Consider the following 21,124-nt stretch of genomic DNA (forward strand, 5'->3'; position numbering starts at 1 on the left):
ACAGTATTAGTCTGCAAAACCCGAGCATTTCAGCTTCATAAACACAAGTGCTAAACAAAACTAAAGCTCCATTTCAGGAAGCAATTTCTGAGCTGTGAGGAAAATTAATCACTAGAACAGCTTATCAGGGTAGGTGGTTGACTCACCATTGCTTGAAGTCTTTAAGATAAGATTAGATTATTTTTTTTTAAAGTCATGATTCAATCATGTTTCTAGGAGAAAGTGAGTGTAGGACATTAGGCAGTATAATGGCAAGGTCCTCTCTGACCTTGGATCCTCTGAATCTCTAAGTTCTTTGTTCACCTGCCTACTTTCTTGGGCTATGAGGAGAACTGGATGGGCTTTGGTCCATGAACCAGCTCCTGTCATTCACAGATCTGCATTAAGAAAATGACTGTAATCAAATCTCATGCTTCAGGGCTTCAGCCATTTGCCTGAAGGGAGCGGGAGAAAGGTTTTTCCCTCCTGCCCGCCCACGCTAATGGCTAAATACACGTTATGTTTGTTTGGTTGTTGCTTCGCTTTTAAAACATCAGAGAGTGAACATAAATGGCTAAGGGCAGAGATAAAGTCAAATGCAGCAGCACAGATATCCTCTCTTCAGTTAGTCATTCTTGCTCACACTTCAGATCTGCGGTAGTCATCACTTCTGATGACTATCAATGCTTATAGAGAAGACATTTTGGCTGTGAGGGTGGAGACCATAGAAGGCAGAAGGTACTGATGGAGAATGGGGACTGATATCAACCCCATCTACAAGGGCAACGTTTGTTTGCTGAGAACATCTTGATCTTCTCATGTAATCAGATCCTTGTCACCGTAAGATCCTTGTTTGTTTGTGAAACCTTGATCCCACCTGCTTTCCGATTAAACCAAACTATGAACGTTTCTTTAAGCCAGAAATGTTTTGGTCCAACCAAAATCCATAGCAAATAGACATAGGGGGAAATCAAATGAAGTTTTTAAGAAATGATGTAATAAAGGAAGATAAAGAAGACAAAATGAATGGCCTACCCCAGTCTTTAACTCTACAAACTACAGCAGTTTGTTTCCTAACAACACTATTAACCAAGCCTGTAAGAAACTAAACATACAGAAAAGATGCATCGAATGTGCCCAAGGCTCTTGAACTCTTTAATGCAGAGTTCAGAGGCCATAACACCTGTTTTATACAAAGACAAGATATATGTTTTACATTTATAGATGCCCGAGATAATTCCATGCTACACTACTTAAAAAGGAAATTAGCTGCTTATCTTTTTCCAGGCAAGGAAGATGACATGGTCATGAGCCAATCAGTTCAGATTTGTCTTCCTTGTACGTGTTGGATCCAGTTCTGGGCTAACGGGTGTCCATGTAAAACCAACCCGATTGACTTAAAATGGATTTCCTTTTAATCTACGCCAGCATAAAGAAAATGAAAATCCATGCCTTGGGTGCAGAACACATTTACACTGCCAGTTTTTTTGCAGCTGCAATGAGAAGGGATGGGGCAGGCAGACAAGACAGCGCACTGCACCTAAATTCAACCTGGTAGCCTAGAAGGTAGGGACAGATGGTGTGAAAATGAACCAGACACTGAAAAATCCAACTTATAACCAGAAAGACTACAAACATACAGCAAGCGAGCTTGAGATTTATGCTGAAATTACAGAGGAATTCCTATGGATGATTACACATCCAGCCCAAGCACGGACCATTAATACAAATGTCACTACGTTAACAGCGCAGCTGCCAGGCCTCCCCGTTACCGAACCTGGTAAATACAGAAAGAGGCTACGGGCACTTGTGACGTAGCACTGCTCACCAAAGTAGTCATCAGAGGGAGGGTTCTCCATGTCATATAGCATTTTCTTGGTCAGATGTTCCAGCTCATCCTCAGGCCTGAAGGCAGGAGTGCTTGATGCGGGTCCAGAGCTTGGATACCCACTCTGAAAAAAGAAGGACAAACAGTCTGTGATGTGGTATAAAAGCATTCGCCTACAGTAAGAGGGTCTATTGGCTGTTCGGTATTGAACTTCATTCTTTGTCTTATTTTTGCTTTTTTTAAAACCCAAGGGATTCACACAAGTAAACATCTCATTTAATGTAATGGAAATGGACTCCTAAAAACATCCAGTGAAGTGCTATATATCCTCCTAGAATGAGAAGTATTCTGTGCCACATAATTAGATGTCTACTGGGTAGCACATAATAATAAATAAAAGTGAAAATTATTCCAAGGATAACTTGATACAAACATTTTCCAACACTGAAAAAGGCTTTGGAAGCATTTCAGTTTGGATTTGGCAACAGCTTCCATCACTTAAAAACGCAATATAAAAAATGCTATAACAATCGTTCCTACAGTGGTGGAGTACACGGACAAAGACAGATAATCTCGAGCTGCTAGTTATGTTCTCTTCTTGTTTGTTTTGACACAAATCCTGCTGTTAACATTAGTGAGAGCAGAAGCTGGTCCACAGATCTTTAGTACTAGGGATACAAAGGTTTTAACATGTGCTTAGAAACTGAGACCTCTTGGCCTTCATATGCTAACAGCTGGCATTGAGTATTTGCAGTCTGTCTCAGTGAGTCTTCTCCCTGGAAAACAGCAGAAGTACAGGCATATTTTGAGAAGCACAGAAATAGTCTCATGCCTAGAAGTTTCTTAGAAGAAGCTAAGTTTGGTGTCCATAATGAGAAACTCGGTCATTTCAGGATTAAAAAATGCTGACACCAGCTTCCCTTGCGTGCACTACTTTCTTGAAAGACTTGCATGCGAAAACTAACTTATTTATGAAATGCAGCATTTCAGTAAAGCAAGTGAAGTGATTTCATTGATTAATTGCTGACTTTTTCAACGACTGGACCTTAGATATGAAACTTATGAGCCTTAGTCTACAAGGAAGCATTTTCCCATGCTCTATACCTATTTAAATGGGAAGAAATTGTAAAATCACTGGAGAACCAATACACTGGCCACCTCTATCTAGCTTAGAGACCACATCTGACATGATGAATCTTTATTGAGCCAGTCATGTTCAACAGAGAACAGCAGCTCTAAAGCACTGCAAGAGAATTAACTAAATGCTCTCACACGTTTTTTTCTTTCAGGCAGGAAGGAGATTTGAAATGAGACATCAATCAATGCAGAGAAAGTCTCAGAACGGCGCTTAGCAATAATACTTCAATCATCCACTCCCAGAAACCAAACACTTGCGTGTTCCTGACCTTGTCATATTTATTTTTCTAGGGCCCATGCTAGGCTGTACACCGTCACCTCCCTCGCTTGTTGACCTGATCTATCCCACGGGTGCTGCCCCCATGAGCGCGGCAGAGGATCGCCCTCCCTGGAAGTGCTGGATTTCCCTCCCCATCTCCACAATACGGCAGTTGCACCCGCTGCCTCCCCGCCAAACTGCTCTCTAACAGAGTAGCAGCAGGGTGCAGGGGACATGGGTGGCACAGCACGATCCCCTGGAAGGAAGGGCACCTGGAATTACCCCCAGGCTGGGTGAATTTCCCTGGAGGGCTATCCCAGTACGCTCAGCCTCCCTGACTGAGAATATAGTTTGGATGTACCATACATTCAGGTTTTCCCAGAGGTGTTTTCTTTTTCTGCTCAGGGATTTTTTTTCTGAGCAATATTCAAGGATTTTGTGCATTTGACCAGGATTTCTAGATGCCTAGCAGTTGTTCTGAGGAAGCTGTTGAACATCTGGAAATCCTGAACGTCCACACACAGCTCAGTAAACTCTATTGTACAAATGCAACCACGCTGATGTCTTTGGGTTACCACAATTTATTTTTTCATATGGGGAGACAGCTTTGTATGGTGCACAGGACTTGCATTCGCTTTCTAAGTCATGTAAGTGCCATCTCTGGGAGATATATCATTTTGGTGAGGATAAGGCCACTCATATGACTAGGAGTTTCAGAGCCAGGTACTTGACCCAGCACACCCAGACGCCCTTGGCCAGTGCTTTCTGGCTGTTTTTAGAAGGCTAGTTGAGAACTATTTCATTAGAAATAATAAATAGCATAACGCTAAAAAAAAAGGGTATATTAATAAGCCAATTAAAGGTGCCAAATGTAAAGCATTTACTCTTGGAACAACCTATTTTTTTCCTTTGCTCTCTTGTTCCTAAGAGCTGATCATGACTCCCGCCTGAACATATATTTTAACACAGCAAGTGCAGCCAAGGATTTATTAGCTTGAGAAATCAATCTGGCAACTGAACCTCTTAAAATATTATTCCATCTATTGCACCTATTTCAGTTTCCATGCAGAATAGAATGACCATGGCCACCCCTTCGACTGAGACTCCTTCCCTAGACTCTGCATGGAGACAACTGTACAATATGAAGCTGATGATGGCCCCCATCCCTGTTTTGCCCCATCAGCAATCACCAGTGTGGCACGAATGTGTGGAAGCACCATGATACAGCCTCTTCTGCTGGGCTCTGTCCACACATAACCTGAAACACTGCTTTTACCCTTGGGCCTTATAATACAAATGGACCAAAACAGAAGGCATGAGCTGCTGGCTATTCACAGAAAAGGGAAGCAAGATGCATGGAGCCGAAGCCATTTGCCCATCATCACACATGGGCTCTAAGGCAAAGACAAAACCTGCAGCCAGGCTGCTGCGAGCCCCACGTCTTCAGCCTCGCACACAGCCAGCACACAGACCAGACTCGGCATTGCAGACCTATGCTGGCCACTCTCCAACCCAAGGCCACCGCACCCGCAGGCTTCGCAGGACACCCTGGGCAGGCAGTGTGTGAAGCCTCTCCCTCTCCCTCTCCTCCACACCGGTTTCCCACACCTCCCGATCGGGGGGCCCACTCGTGCCCGCTTCAGTAAGGGCTTGGGGCTGTGCCGTTTAAAACGGAAGACCAAAATCTGCAGATTTTCAGTTCTGTTTGACTTTCTCTGGTTTGGGAGGCCACGTTGCCTCGTACACACAATAAATAGGCTGCTCTCGTATTTTAGCTACATTGCACTTTTCCAAACCAGGCAGATTTCTTATCCAGTACCCAATGTCAGCAAAAATAACAAATACCAACCACAACGTTATGAGATACTTTAACTTATTTTGACTAAAATGCTATGCCTTTTTGACCAACATTTAAGCAGTGCTAGGCACATCTTTTTCCTCCTCGCATGGCACATGCTGACTATGTGCCTCCAGGAAAATGCATTTCATGCATATGAACATGCTGTTGAGTTTGCTGGGACACGCACGCACACAAACATAGACAGAAAACTGTATCCTTAGTCCAATCTAAAATGCTTGTTTCAGCAAAACAGTTTCCTTCCTCCTCCTTTGTTAAGTCAGGGTAAAAATATAACTCTGGCTTTCCTTACAAAACAGGGTTGTTTTGTTGTTGTTTATTAAACTTCCTCTATTTTCTCCTGATCTGTACCATGATCAAGGTTGTCTAGAAATCCAATTTGCCGTCTAATCTACCACACTTATCTTCACACATTCTCTTTTCTCCATGATGCCTCAATGCACACAAATACATAGTTCCTTAGCTAGGAAGTAAATACACAGGTCAAAGCTGGGGTCTGTGCCGAATTGCAACATGGCCCCCCTAAATTCCCTGAGCACCACTCTGTCTGGCTAACCACAGCAACATCAGGGATGATAAACTGACCTATGAAAATGGAAAAGAGCTTTGGTCGGCAAAAAGCCAGCAGGAGGGACCATGTTTTGGGAGCAGGAGCACCTGAGTCCAATCTTTGCCACTGCCATCAAATACCAAGCAATCTCAGGGAAGCACAGGACGATTTCAGTTGCATGTGCAGATGCAAATGCATTCATGAATAAACACAGCCCTGCATGCTTAGCTAATGGGATGATTAGGAAAGTACCGGCATTCCCAGGGTTAAACCCCATGGCAGAAAATATCTTCATGCTACAAACGAAAGGAAGTGAGTTAATCGCTGGTGCCACTCTCAAAGCGCTGCAACAACATCTGGCTCATCTTCCTCATTAAAGTTCAGTTCCTAAAAAGCCAGGTCAAAAGAAGCAGTCGCGTGGAATCACTACATAATTATTTTGGTACACAAAGTTGGTACTTGTTTCAGTGCTTCTCTGGTGCATGTTTTCTACTCCAGACCTCACTGGCAATCAGCTGTCTCTGATACAATGGCTGCACAGAGAAGGGAGCTCTGCAGCTAGTGCAGTGCGTCCGCCAACATGAACCTTCCCCATCCACATATAAATTTTTACCCAAGTGGGTAAAAACCACAACTCCAAATCTGCAAAGACATCCGAAGAGGATGCTGTGATGAATGCACCATCATTCTGAGTGCACTGTATGTGGTCATTTTTCTTGTCCATTTGCAAATGCTGTAGAAGAAGCTTCTTCTCTCCGAGAGAAAATAACTTCAATTATGTGTTCCCAATTACAGAAACGTGGAAATTATCTTCTTTTCACAAGGTAGAATTAGCCCAATTTGGAATTGAAAGACAGCCAGAACATCTTTCACTGATACTTACTTTCCCTTTCATTTTTTTCTTGTTGTTCATCTGCATAAAGTTAGCTCTTTCCTTTCACTTCACTCACCAAAACTGATCATCAGTTAAATAAACAGTTAAATAGCATCGCAGCACATTTTTTATTCAATGGCCTGACAAAGACCATACTTTTTCATTTAAGTTATTGACGGTCCAAAACAATCGCAAACTTTCAGACCAAAAAATCCAGCATGGTGTTGGATTCTCTCATGAGTCGTGCTCCCAAAGAAATATCAAGATTGCCTGCAGCTGTAATTCAGTTTATAATTAAGGCCAACTGATCTCTCTTACAGAGGAGATGCACTGGGAAAAAATATTTTAATTCTTGATTTATTTTCCCAGTGAAAAGTTACAGCTGCCAGAGTACATACGGATTCCTGAAAGGATGATTCTGCCTACATTCCCTGCGATACGCACGTTCCTGGGTCTGCTCCTGGCTGGAGAATAATTCACCGAGATCCTTTGAAGAAGCTACCCTGCACGAGGAGGTACCCACTGACAACCAGTGACCTCTTGCCCACACCAGCAGCCTGAAATCACAATCTTTGGGCAGGCAGGAGCGAAGTCTGCTACGGGACATGCCGGAGTGGAACAAGCCACTGGTTCCCTCGCTGCCTACCTGCCGTGCCACCGCTTCCTGCAGCAAACCAGCAATCCAGAACAGGCAGTTTTGGCAGCAGAGCCCTCGTTTGTTAAACACTGGCTTGCTTTGAAATAGGACAGTTTTGTAACTACTTCAAAGCTCCAGAGGATATTTTTCTTTCTTTTTAAACTTCATTATTGTAACTGTATCCTCACTTAGCTATCCATGCACGTTCCCAGTTCTACTCTAATCCTGCTAAGCTCTTAGTTTCAACAATCTCTCGTGACAGTAAGTTACACCGAATTTGAGCAATAATAACAATAATAAAAATATTTTCCTCCTTTTTAATTTCACAGCCTACAATTTTGCCCCAAAATCTCTTTTTCTTACACCGTGAAACTGGGATGCAGACAGGTGGAAGAGGAGGTATCTTGTCTGATAGTTTTAAAAAGAAGACCATAGAGACAGAATGCAAAATTGTTAAATAGCTGAGAAGTTCCCAGGACTTCTGAAAATCAGGCTGTTCATATAGAAGTCTGTTTTGACTCTCTGGAGCCCAGGTTTTAGCTTAGACTAATGAAAAGAAAATTTTGGTCCCTGTGTACTGATACTGAATTCAACACGATCACCGTGCATGCACCCTAATTACTCTGTAAAATGGGTTTAACAATATTTCCCTCTTAATTAATCAGTGCCTGCAAAGCTCTCAAAGCTTCTGTGATATAAGTGACTACACAGAGTGTTTTATTAATCATCAAGCACAGTAATAAACGAACATGACTTTTGTTCTTGGATTGTTTGTATTCTATTACATGCAAGCAGACTTAAGTAGCTTTTCTTGCTATTCTTCACGTTCTCACTAATGTTTTGAATCTGGAAGGGCTGGTTATTTTTGCTAGGTGTTACAGAAGTCGGATAATCTGTAAACACCACTATCTGCTGCTTGCTTCTGCATTGAGCATGACTGTGTTAAATGACAACTTCCACTTCTCTTACGGAGAGTTGTTGTTTCTGCTAGACATTGTGGTTTCTTTATACATTCAGGGTTAACAGGAGATGAGCTAGATTTTTATGGAGCAACACTGGCCATTTCTCATTAGAGAAAGCAAACCAAACAGATCTCCAAGTAATAAATATTTGACACATTATCTCAGGAAACAGTAAATTTAAACTATATTTCCAATAAGAACACCTATAAAATACTAATTTTAATGTGCCATTGCTGCTTAAATATACATACAGAAACAAGTGCAGCAGTGCCTGATCTTGCCTGGGGCCTCTTGGCCCTATCATTACAGAAATACACTTGTTAAGGCTTATCTCACACGAAAAGGGGAGCTGGCTGTTTTGTTTTCTGTTTTCCTATTAACCCCGCTTACTTTGGGAACAGAGATTTTAGGCACTTTTTAAAAAAAGACAGGAAGTCAAGGAGCACACTGGATGGTACTACTGCAAGGGAGAATGAGGCATCACCATTATACCAATATACAGATGAAGAGATTGCATCATTTTAGCCCTATGCTTTTGGCTGGAAGAGCTTAGTCTGTTTCACAAAATTACATCAGGAGGTCCTATGCTTACTCGTCCATTTGCTTCAAGATTGAAAGCTTTATTCTGCTCTAAGCTGCTTTCCTTTTCACATCTCTCTGGGCTCAGAGTCAAGCACTCTCTTACTTCCATGCATCATCACCAGCGGTAAAGACCCGACAGGCCTCTTATCAACTCCCCTCCTCTTTATGTCATAATACTGTAGGCTTCCAGGGCTGCCTTCAAAGCATTGATTAATTACGCATTATATTTACTGCTATCAGCAGGTCAAAATGTGTATTTCAGATTAGGAGCCATAAGCATCCATAGGAGATGACAGCCTCCAAGCCTTAGTCCCGGGCTGCGTAGGGAAGTGCTGTAGATAGCTATGAAATCGCTTCTTGTCATGTTGGTTATACATCTTGGGGTACGTAGTGCCATCTAGGGCTTCTTGCCTGGGGAGATGATGAGCCTCAAGACCTGTACAGAGCTCCCTTGTGTAAATCCAAGGTAGCACCACTGAAAGACATTGAGCTGTGGGGGACACCGGTCGGTCACAGCAAGTGGCACTCCAAAGCGGGGCTCATGGTCTCCCCACCAATCCTCATCTTATAGGAGAAACACAGGGGCGCACCCGGTAGAAATGGAAATGCTGCAAAATTCATACTGATTAAAAGAGATGTGTTTGATCACACAGTACACAACTAGCCCGGGCAATTGCCATAATACTAACACTGGAAAAACATACTCTCCTTCCAAAACCTACCCTTCCAGAAGCCCTAAAACACAAGGAATAACTGAGCTTTGTTCTTTTTTAAGTTTTCCTTTTGCAAAACACTTCACAAATACAGCACTCAACCATTTTCACAGATGAAAAATGACACCGCACGACGGGCTTGCACACACTTCTGGTGCAGTGCCTTCTCCGTCAGACCACAGCGACGAGGGAGCTCACCACCATTCACCATGGGGTGCTGGGGGCTGGACTGGGTGTTTGTGCAATGAGCACCACCTGCCCCACGGTTCAGGTTCGTCGCCCATTGAAAAAATAGGCTGTCCCAGCTGCAGCGCCTTATCAGGTAACAAAACCAGAAGTTCTGGGGCATCACTTGTTTCAAAAGAAAAATAAATCTCACAATTTTAATGGTACTAATTTTGCATGTGAAACTTGCATTCATACTGTATTAACAGTTTAAATATAGCTTTCTTGCCAGATGCCTGAATATGCTAGAAAAGATACTTCAAATATGCAAATTGGGTTTCTGTTTTAATACACAAAGAAACTTAAAATCACATCACTTTCCATCACCAAGACAGGTTTCAATCTAAGCTTTTTTCATGTGAAAACTATAACAGCAAACAAATGGTTAACCAAATGTGTTTAACCCAATATCTATAGTCTTGCTTTTAGTCAACTGTGACATGGGCCATTACACTTCCCAGGACACCAGTGACTTAAATGAAGACTACATATTTTGCTTAACATTAAAAGATTATATATATAAATTACAGTAAAAAAAGCTTCTCAGACTGGAGTGGGTGCTTGGTTCAGCATCCATAGCATTGGAGGGCAGGATTCCTCCTGAGTTTTATCCTCAGCAATATTCTTAACCAGTCTGATCCTGCACCCTGCTGTTATAAATGGTGTTCATAATGCTTGGCTGTCTCAAGAGAGTTTGAGAGCCTCAATGAACTCTTGATTACAAAATGCTTTGAGATCCTTGAATGAAAGATGCTGAATGAGTACAAATTATGACTATTATTATTTATCTTTGGTAGCCAAAGTTGTGCCTCCTTCCACTGTGTGCCTACATTTTGTCTTTTAAGATTATAACATCTTCAAAATAAACACTGTTCTCCCAACTTGTCCCTCAGAGGTATTGTTGAATAAATAAAAGTGATAAGAATAATATTAGCGAAAACAATAGTGTGGCAAAAGCAAATTACATTCCTGCTGGACTCAGAAATGTCTTCCTTATCTATCTCAGGACAGGAAAATTTCTCCATTTTACTCATGTTCTGATCCCAGAATCACCTGCTCTCTTTTCCTTATGTGTTGCTGCTTTGGCTCTTAGAGCTTTGCTGTTTTTCTTTTAGCTTTGCACAGGCCGTGTTTCTTGAAGTGCTCACTGAAGGGTCCCAACCCCTTTTAACAAAATGAGTACGAGTTCCTTTGGAAAGCGGATGGGGAGCTCCGAACGCGTCAGAGAGTGTAAGCGCTGAGTACGATCCTTCATTTGACTTTCAGTCTCTCAGGTGACTGAGTCAGGGGAAGAGGCAGAAACTTAACAGAGAGTCCAGATGTCTGGATTCTGCCCAGGCCATTGACTGTACTTGTCCCTCAGCTGAGGTGTGCTTCAAGGATGACCCCTATCATTCTGTGATTCTGTGAAAATGACACTTCTTCTAGGTGATGCAAGAGAATAGAGAATTTTCAAATAATAATGAGAAGATTTCTATTCTTCAAAGTCAGAGGGAGAACTGATTTACTTGCACCTCAAGGACTTGTGGTGAAAGACTGTAGAGAAGACTCTTAAAAGGGTACTGACACAGCACAAGACAGTATGTAAGCAGTAAAGATCAGAATTTGTCCTCTAATTTCCGCCTCAGTTAGAGCATCTCTATATTTTACAACTTCTATGTGGATAGTTTTGTTGCTGAATATACACCTTTAAGAGACTGAAGCTTTACTGTACTTAAAACAATTAATTCTCCTCATGAAGAGCCCTCTGCAGGTATCTCTAGGTCGCCTGAATCCCAGCTCAGCCATCTAACATCATGTCAAGTACCATTTGCAAAGATGTGTTATTTAATTCATGAGGAGCAATTGCCTGGACCGTCAGTGTTAAGGCTCAGAGCAGCTCACACGTACCACTTCTACCAGAGCCCTGGCCTCTCTCTGTCTTATCCCCGGCCCAAGCTAGGAGAGTGGCCTCTTCACAAAATTACCAAACTGGAGTTGATCACAATGACCGGTGATTAAAAACTTAAAGACCTCTCTCATGTTTTGTGAAATGGAGGTGTCCACCAAAAGCAGGCAGTTTGCTTGCAAACCTAATGCCACTTGCCCGCATTGGGGTCTGGGAAAGTATCTTGCAGCAGTCTCGAGGTGCAGCCTGCATCCACGAGGCCATTAGCTGTACTTGCAGGTGCTACTGTGATGCTGAGCACTGTCAGGCAGAGGATACGACACATTGGCAGTAAGGAAAAAGGTGGTGAAATTCAACAGTGCCATCAGGAGCAGAGGGAGTAATATACAAAAAAAGGAGGAGGAGAGAGTGAAGGGCTGCAGCCCCCAATGAATGTCATCCTGATAGCCTAAGCACTGCTGCTTTAGAAGAGACTTGTACATGTTTCACTATCAATTACCCCAGGATAATCAGAAATAATATTTTCAGAACAAAGCACTGCCAAATTCTATACCGCACTTGGGGAAAAAAGGCCAGGGCAAACGCCCTTCATCTAGATTATTATTTATTTCACCCAATGTACTTATGAAAATGATCTCTCATTTGGCTCACAGCAGTAGAAATTTCTCAACAAAGTCATAATTCTCCTGTAATACAGTCCAGGGCAGTTAAGTATTACTCAGATAAAAGCTTCAAGTCTCCCTTGAAACACTGTCCCTGCTCAGGAATTTCCCACAGTGAGAGGGAGGTGGGAGCTGAGAAAAGGGCAGCAAAAGATAAGGGATGATTTTCCCTCAGAGAGAACTACAGGCTGAGGACCCAGCACATCCCACCTGGTGGCCAAATCATGGCAAGGAGGCAAAGCAGCAAGGGTTATGGGCTATCGAAAAACGCTGCAGGAAGTTTCACGGTGGCTACTCAATATTCAAAGGGTCTCAACCTTCTCTTTGCACCCATCTGGAACAGGAGTGAAGATGTGAGTTCGTTGTGCTACTCACAGCTGTTGTGGATGCTACTCATCCTGCTTGTGGAGAGAGCAGGGGATGGCCCTTGGAGGAGAAGAGACACAGGAGCAGAGAGGTCAAGCTCAGAGCTGGAATGGGGGCTCTGGAACCATGGGAAAAGAGCTGGGGAAAGAGCAAATTAGCCTTTTCCAATACAAATAGAACAACTGAGAAAGGCAGAACTACAAAGGCAAGAGAGAAGTTCTGGCAGGAAGAGGGGAAGACCAGTCAGAAGGCAGCGTGCAGTAAGGGATTTGAGACAGACCCCAGCATCAGAAGAGAGGACAGGATGAGGCAGAGAGGAAGGAGAAGAAAGTACAACCTCGCTAGGAGCTTCCAGAGCTGGCAAGAGCCTATGGAGAGATGTCTGCATGCATCCACTGCATAAATGAGAGTGGCTTAGGGAAGACTAGTGTGCAAAGGAGCTGGATGAAATGAAAGGATGGATTAACAGCATCCTCATGGCAGGGAGCAAGCAGGAAAGCAAGAGCAAATGAGAGGTATCAGCATCAACTCATTTTACTGAATCAGCTCCCTTGTACAAGAACTATCCAATGCTAACAAAAACCCACCAGTTTCAGACCATGGGATTGGTCGGATGCTTCCAGACACATGCGCATGAATGTTTTTGCCGGGGCATCAGGGAGGGTGGGCACCCAGAGCAGAGCACTGCACCCTCAGTCTCACTTGATTTCCACATGGGAGGGTTACATGGGGTTCAAACGCCCCTGCTGCATCTACTACGGCCCATGTCTGTCACAGGCACACTTTCCAGCCAAACGGAAAACTACTTTGTGGTCATGATGCTCCAGATGGTAAGTGCATAGGTGCTTGTGCTGTGGGGATTGTCCTGTATACTGCAGAAGTACCTATGGTCTCCAAACCAGACCAGGTTAGGAATAAAGAACAAGGAGAATAAATTCCCTGCTCAGCACTGGAGCTAGAAAGGGATGTGGGGCTCCCTGGATTCAGAGCCATTCTACTGCTTTCCCTCATCCTCTCCTTTGCCATCAGCCTCTTAAAAAGCCCCAAGATCTTGGCAGCCAAACCAGGCTGTGCACTAAGGAAAGGAATCTGAATTTCCCCAGCTGCAGCCTCCAAGGTGGCTGCCAGCCTGAGGGCGCAGCCGCTGCACTGACATACAGACCTAATGATCTGCACTGTTCAAGGCATCAAACGCTTGAAGAAACTTGCTTTGCTCAGAAGGCCACGCTCAAGCCATATTTCTGTGCCGTCTTTTGTGTGAGGCTGGGACTGACTTTGAGGAGGTCATGAAGAGCCTGATGGCTCAATAAATAAGAGACACTTGGGAAAGTTAGCAGAACTGACAGCTCAACAAGATCCATGTTTAGCTGTCAAAACATTCCTCCATGTACAGAGATGCAGCTAAGACGGCTGTCCACATACCTCCTGGGCTAGAGATGAACTTATCTCGCTAATTGGTCAAGCAGTACTTCATGGAGAATGGAGCGAACCAAAAGAGGCAGTGGCATGTGCAATTAGAGCAGAGGAGGCCGAGGGCTGTAGCAGGACACAACATTGTGCCTGGACCACTTTGATGTATTGAAAAGATCACTTTGTCTGTGAAATGTTTTCGTGCCCTGTCCAACCACAACAACAGCAGCAGCCCCCTTCTGTTTTTTAATGATTAAGCAGCTCGCAGGTTGACTGAGCAAAGGCTGAAGGGGAAAAACAAAGAGATATATATAATTCTGCTTGCAGAATTTACTTGAAAAGGATGGGCTAGACATTCAGATGGTGCAAATCAGAGTCGCTCCAGGGAACTCGCTGATTTACACAGCAGCGAAGGATCTAGCTCAGCATGCCAAAGTGAGCAATGTACTCAGGTGTACATCGGCTGGTCGAGAGGCACTATTTGAGTCAACGAGGCTGTCCATGCCCAACCCAGACTAACTGCAGCCCCCTGAGCCCTCAGCTGCATTTGTCTTTCAGAGGAACACATGACACAGGGAGAAAACCGGCTCGCAGGCTGCCAGACCAAGAGACACTGCAGACAAATACCCCACTCTCTGGGGATATGGGTGATTGAAACCTGCTTCCTTGCAGGTGACACTCTCGGACTTACTTAGTTAAAGTCCCTGTCCCCAACTATGGGGGCCCTCTCATTCTGGCTTTCATTGACTCCTGCTACCACCTCTCAGCTCAGATTAACCTGTTTTTCAGGGCCTCCTCTTTTGGCTCCATCTTGGAGAGGGCCTTGGAGCAACCATGCCTCCTCCACCTCCCTTCTCACCTACCCTTGTTCCCAAGAGCCAAGCAAATTTCAAAGGCATACCTAGAAAAAAGTTGTGAACATCCCTTTGCAGACTCTTTCCTCTTCTTTCCCTCAAAACTATGTATTCTGCTCTCCATGCTCCCTTCCTGCCCCCCTGCATTAGTTTTACGCTATTAAATAGGGGTTTCAGGTCCCCTCCCTGTATAGGAGACATATCTGAAAATCACTCACACGCTTTAGAGGGTTTGCAACATGGAGGAGGAGAAACAGTGAGGCCAGCAAAGTGCTGGAAGAGATTGCCTAGGAAAAGTCTGTGATTTCCACCACTGAGGCTTTTCAGAGTAGGAGCAAACAAATATTTGTGAAGAATGGCTTAGGCAGAGTTGATCCTGTCTCTGAGCAGCAGACAGATCTTCAAGTCTGTTCCAACCTTATTGTTTATGCTTCTGTGACTGTGATAGCAGTTGTGACATATTCTGCAACAGAGTTGAGCAAAGCCAGCTGAAGGCCCCATGGATCATCTTCAGGGCTGAAACTGCTTACAGGAAAGGAAGCTCATGTACAGTATTAAATTACTTTATAGTTTTGTTCCAGATGCTAAATCAAAGAAACTTTGTTCAGAAATGGTATGACAAAGAAGCTGGGTCCTAAACAGGCACAGTGACTGTCCTTTTACCATCTCCCAGATGCTGTATCTCCAAGCTTAGGCTTCAGGTGCATCAGGCAGCTCACATTCAGGGCACCCACTGTATGGGCTGTAAACATTTGTGTTAGACAAATAGAGAGCTTCTTTTGTCCTGGTCCACAGGAATGCCCACCCAGCACTCGGTGCTGAATCCCCATGAAAACCTCCCAGAAGCTACTCAGGATGCAGTAAGTCTGGCCAGAAGCAGGGAAATGGCAGGCAAGGAAGCATTCAGAAAATCAGCATAGGTACCCCAGACAGCAAAATTCTCCACGTGTCTGTTGTGCAAAGACCCACGTGTGTCTGCAGTGGATGGAAGAAAAGAAGTTGCTCCAGAAACATCCATGCAAGCCCTCCCTGCAATATCACCTTATGGGGTAAACAAATGGTAGGGGAGCTATCTAGTCTACTCATCGCAAAATCTTTAAGCCACAAGACGGTATTTACTAGCTAGTACCAGACAATATTCAAGCAAGAACAGAAAGTCACTTTCCCAACCCTCCTTGTGAATTGCTCCCATCTGTGCAAGAGAGCAATCCAAAGTCCTTATGCCCATGACAGCACTGCAATCACACGCTTCGGTTTTTAAACCCAAAATAGCGTGAGCCAGACCACGGCAAGGCTAGTACATCACATGCAGCTGCGCTGATAAAGAGGAGACATTGCAAGCGGCTCTCCAGGGCGCGGGTTGCTAGGGAACGTGGCGAAGCCGCCACAGATTTTGCTGCCACTCTCTGGCTCTTCCCCCCCTTCCCACCTCGCTCGCGCTGTGCCAGCTTCTTCGCCCCGAGAGCGCCGTTCTTCCTGTCTGAAGTGTGCGAAAACAAATCTGCCAGCAACAATGGAGCACGATTGGCTTGGCATGTGTTCCCAAGGAAAGAAATCTCTCTAGCCTTTGATTTTCAAAGGCAGCCAGCTGATGGGTTGGGCGAAAAAAAACACTCTCGCCATTTTCTCCACGTCTGTGTGTTATTTCATTCAACCTGTGCTACGATTAAGGGTGGGTGGCAAGTCCAGGTGGTGCAACTCCACGGATTGACTTCATGGGAGCCATGCTGCCTTGCAGCTGGCAAAACATGGTGCCCGAAACACCACGCTGTACCCTCTGGACCCCTCCTCTTGCCTTAATGTGCCGCTCTTTGGGAGGTTGTTGTGGGAGCAAGCACAGCTCTGCAAACATGGCTGGGCACTGCACGGTGCTCCCACCTCCAGTGGGCAGCAGGGCTTATGAGAAAGGGCACACAAGCACGGGAAGGGCTGCTGGAGAACTGGGAGGAAGGAAAAGGAAACTTCTGCCTTCTCAGGGAAGAGCTGGGGTAAGGACAGACCAGTGACCAAGGTGGAAACAAAAGACTTTCCAGTATTAATCAATCTTTAAACAATTTCACCGAATGATTAGGAAATGCAATGCTCCCTACTGAAGCATTAGAGATTCATATTTAGGTGTTGGGTGTTTTCTTCCACCCTGCGTTATTTTTAGCTACTAGTTGACACGAGGCTGGTGGTGGCTGCTGTCCGATTGATGAGGCTCTCCTGTGATGGCAGCTGGGTGAGAGATGGCAATCAGAAGCAGGATCTTCTTCGCTCCGGGATGCTGCCTATTGCTGAAGCCCCTGGCCACACAAGGAGACAGCACGAGAGCAGAGCAGGGGCTTGTTCCCCAGATCTGTACTCACACACCAAGGCTGCTGCCCTGGTCAAGTGTTGTTCAGCACCAACAGGGACTTAGTTAAACTCTAAAAGCGACAGAGAAGAGACACCTAACAAGCCTGTATAACCCTAGGAAACAACAAGGAGAACAGATTTGGAAGTGATTTTGAGATATTGCTTAATAAACTTCCTTATCCCTAGAAGGAGGAACACAATGTATTTGAGAACCTATTAGACACGTTAATTCTGGAGACCGAGGAAACATTTTAATTTTCCTAGTAATAGCACAGCACAAATCTTGGGTGTCCACAGTGCTTGTACTCCCAACACCCTCTAGACAGAGGGAAACTCATGTAATCCCCAGGGCAGATCAGATCTACCCGCTGCAAGGTCCTGTCTTCAAGAGGGACCATCACCTGATGATGAAGTGGTAAAAAATACAAGAAGCATAAATCAATAAAGTACTAAATAGTTTGTCAAAAGATTAATTCCTCCTCGACTCCAGGTAATGTGTAATTAGACTTGCTTTGAGATAGGAGGATTTATGTTTCTTCTCAAAACCAGAGACTCTTACACAGTGTGACAGCATGCTCTCTTATCTCATGACAAGCCAGGCAAGGATGGTCAAGGTCTCATCTTGAACTTCGCCCAGCAGCACAGCAGCGGCACACTAATATGCAAATACCCTCCACAGATTCATGTTACGTATCATTTGTTAACCTCTACACAAACAAAGATGATTCTCATTTTATGAGGGAATACAAAAAGTTGAATACAAGTGTACGCCAGTATATCAGCACTCCTATAGAGAACTCGCCCTGCACCACTGCGTCATCCTCCAACGACCCTGTGGCAGGACCTTAAAAATGAGAAATAGTGCCAGCACCTGCTAGAGCAATTGTGTGAAAAACACTAGCCCACCTTCATTTACCCTTTAATCTACATTTCAGAAATTGTATTAATCTGCAGAGACATGCCAGGTTGAGACATGCCAGGCACACTTCATTCCTCAGTTCAAGCCATATGGTTCTAACAATAGCGGCTAATAAAGGAAGACTATGTTTTCACCTGTAATTTTTCAAATCCCATCAAAAAGTGGTGCAACACAGAACACTGCAGACTGCAGCACAGCACATGTGCTCAGTCACATTTTGCACTGCTCTGCACTTGCTCTGCTAATGGCCCTTAATTAATATGCACAACCAACTCAGCATCAAGGGCAAAGAGAAAGTGGTACAACTATGTGTTTGCAGAAACGGTACCTTAAATTAAAACAAACAAAGCAATTGCAAGTTTATTAAAAGTGTGTTTTGGGATCAGAGCCCTGTAGCAGACTTTGGAAATAACCAGGAACAGAGGACATCAAGTTGTTTAATGGATTTTTGGCAATCATTTTACTTCAGTAATAAATTTTCCGGTAGTATGGAGACAAATGCTCAAGGCCAACCTTGACATCTTGGTCTTGGCATGTTTCAATAACTTCTGTAGTTAAAATCGTCCATGGGCACTTCCAGGAAAGACAGCCAGTAGATTTCTCACACAGAAAAATCAGCAAGTGGCAACCGTAGCTAACTCCATAAAGCTTAATGGAAAGGAAGCAAGGGCTATGGCTGGTATTAACACCCTGGTCTAGGGCTAGGGGATTTCCACCTAATTTATTGTGGAAAAAATATCATTCACAAAGTCATCCGTAGAGTACATACTGCAACACAGCATTTAATATAATAGCCTGGCATCATCTGACTCCAGATGAAAGAGTAAGAGGATATATTTATACTGCATGTGACTCCAGCCTCCAAGAATGCACCTCAGGGCAGCAGCAATGTGGTCTTCTACCCAATGGTGTCCTTAGCCTGCTACGACAGCTGTGCTAATCTGCCACAAAAGGCTAGGTGTGTGCAGCCAGGCTTGCTGGGGGGGGGGGGGCTGGAGTCTGGTTAGCAATCCAGCAAGCTTTGCTCCACTGCTGAGGTACTCGCTACCTTCCAGCTGCCTCCCACAACTCTGACTGAGCCTGAGGTCCAAGCAAAATCTTCCAGGTGACTTTCTGCTTATTGAAGAGAAACCCAACAAACACAGAGAGGGTGAGCTGGCAGATGCACAACGAGCTGTGGCAGACAGGTGCCCTTGGAGATCCCAGCAATGGCCAGAGAGGATGCACAGACTCAAGTCTCACAGCTCACCTCTGGGCTGAGCAAAAACCGTGTTCTCTGAACCCAACAAATCCAACAATGAAGACAGGCTTACTCCAAAGGACTAAGGTGAGACATAAAACCACCTCAACAGCATACTTTTCAAGTAAAAGCTGAGGCATCAAGCCTACACTCAGCACAAAGAGAGGTTAGTCCGGGTAACTCTGGGACACAAGTCTCCACTGAGGTCAATGTCATGAGTCTGACTTGACTATACACAAACCCACTGGAACAGTCAGTCCTTTTCTCTAGGGGGCTGCAGAATAAATAAGATCAGACTCAAATTTCTTATTAGATACATGTCTAATTGCTCCGGGTATCACAAATTTTAGTGCAGCACCTAAACATTAACTGCTACCTTACTGCCATGTTTATTGGTTCATCCCTTTAGAAGCTACAGTCTATTATTTTTGGGTTAGGAGACCAAAAGATGGTGGCAAGGGAAAGAATAAGATGACCATCTGCCTTCTCAAACAACTGGAAGTTGTCTCCTATCGCTCAGGGAATCCAGCTGTTTACTGTACATATATATTCTTTTAAATACAGAAAAGCTTCTGTCTACGGCAGAGAGATTTTGCACATAAAGTGAATGCCAGAAGCTTACATTCCTCTTTTAGGGGTCATCTCTCTTGATACACATGACCCCTACTGAAAAGCATCCAACTGGGGACACTTCTTATTAGCATCACAGAAAGCATCATCACTAAAAAGCCAAGCCCTCTGCAAAGGGAGGGGAAAAAAAAGTCATGTTGATAATAATCTGAGCGGCTCATTTCAAACTATGCATTTTTAGACCAAGATCTATTTTTCTCTTATCAGCAGCTTTCAGATTTTCAGACGAGATCCCCGCCAACACCTGCTCTCTCTGCTCAGTGAGTACTAGTGCTAGCACGCTAGTACTAGCTCTAGTACGAGAACTAGCTGACGCACAGTTCACGGCTGCCTCCACTTTGCATCCCATGCACTTTCCCAAAGCTGGCTGCTCTGTTTTCAGCGACCTGAGAAGAAATACTTGTTCCCTTCGTAATTAGATTCACAGTAAATGCGGGAAGCGAAGCAAAAAGAACACAATGTTCAAAGCTGCCACTCATGGTTAAATAATTAGTCAATATTACGCTCAAATGCTGCCTCCAGTGTTCATGCCAATCTGTATGGGGAGGCATTTGTCCTTACATTACTTTGGCGCCTCATTTCAGTAATTTCTATAAGCTGGCAGTCTGGCCTCAGTAGAGAATGGGTCATACCACTGCTAATTCAGATAGATTACTAAATACAAATAAGAATGGAGAGGGATTAAAGGTGGTGAGGTATAAAGCTTTGGTAAGTAATATATGCAAGAAATCCTTTCACCTGATTTTTATAAAGTAGGCCTTGTCTAAAACCAAGGGGGTTAATTAGCTGATAATTAATGCAGAACCATAATCCTGTTTGGTCTACATGTCCGTTACAGTTACACAGAGAGAAGTGCTGTCAGTTCCCGATGAGGGGGATTTGGTTGTGTCTCCACACTGCATAGGAGCCCACTCCTTTTGCTCAACAGTCAATAATACTGTGGGCCCTGGTAGGATCCTGAAACACTTCCCCAGTCTGGAAACAGCAGTTCACCGAGGCACTGCTCCATCCAGATATTTATGTTGCTCCTCCCAGTGCAACATTTATTGTGGCTATATTTTTTCCCATAGCATTTGCGCGTGCTAAAAGGGTTTCCTGCCAAAAGGAGTCGTGATGGCTTATAGCTGATCTAGAGCTGCACTTGATTCTTTTGGAGTGCTAGGTGATGCCTGAATGGATGGTGTTGCTTGTCTAAATAAGCTGACTTAGAAAAA

General features: G+C 44.2%; 1 protein-coding gene across 24 annotated transcripts in view; it reads right to left on the reverse strand.

Annotated features, from left to right (window-relative positions):
* LPP (LIM domain containing preferred translocation partner in lipoma) overlaps positions 1 to 21,124 on the reverse strand; it is a 353,260-nt gene that overhangs the window by 84,926 nt on the left and 247,210 nt on the right. For all 24 annotated transcript variants that reach the window (XM_054206282.1, XM_054206268.1, XM_054206284.1 and 21 more), the window contains one exon: positions 1,808 to 1,931. In XM_054206282.1, the coding sequence (XP_054062257.1) occupies positions 1,808 to 1,931 (124 nt within the window). The remainder of the gene's footprint in view (positions 1 to 1,807; positions 1,932 to 21,124) is intronic.

Source organism: Rissa tridactyla, chromosome 6, assembly GCF_028500815.1.
Source record: "Rissa tridactyla isolate bRisTri1 chromosome 6, bRisTri1.patW.cur.20221130, whole genome shotgun sequence".
Lineage (NCBI taxonomy): Eukaryota > Metazoa > Chordata > Aves > Charadriiformes > Laridae > Rissa > Rissa tridactyla.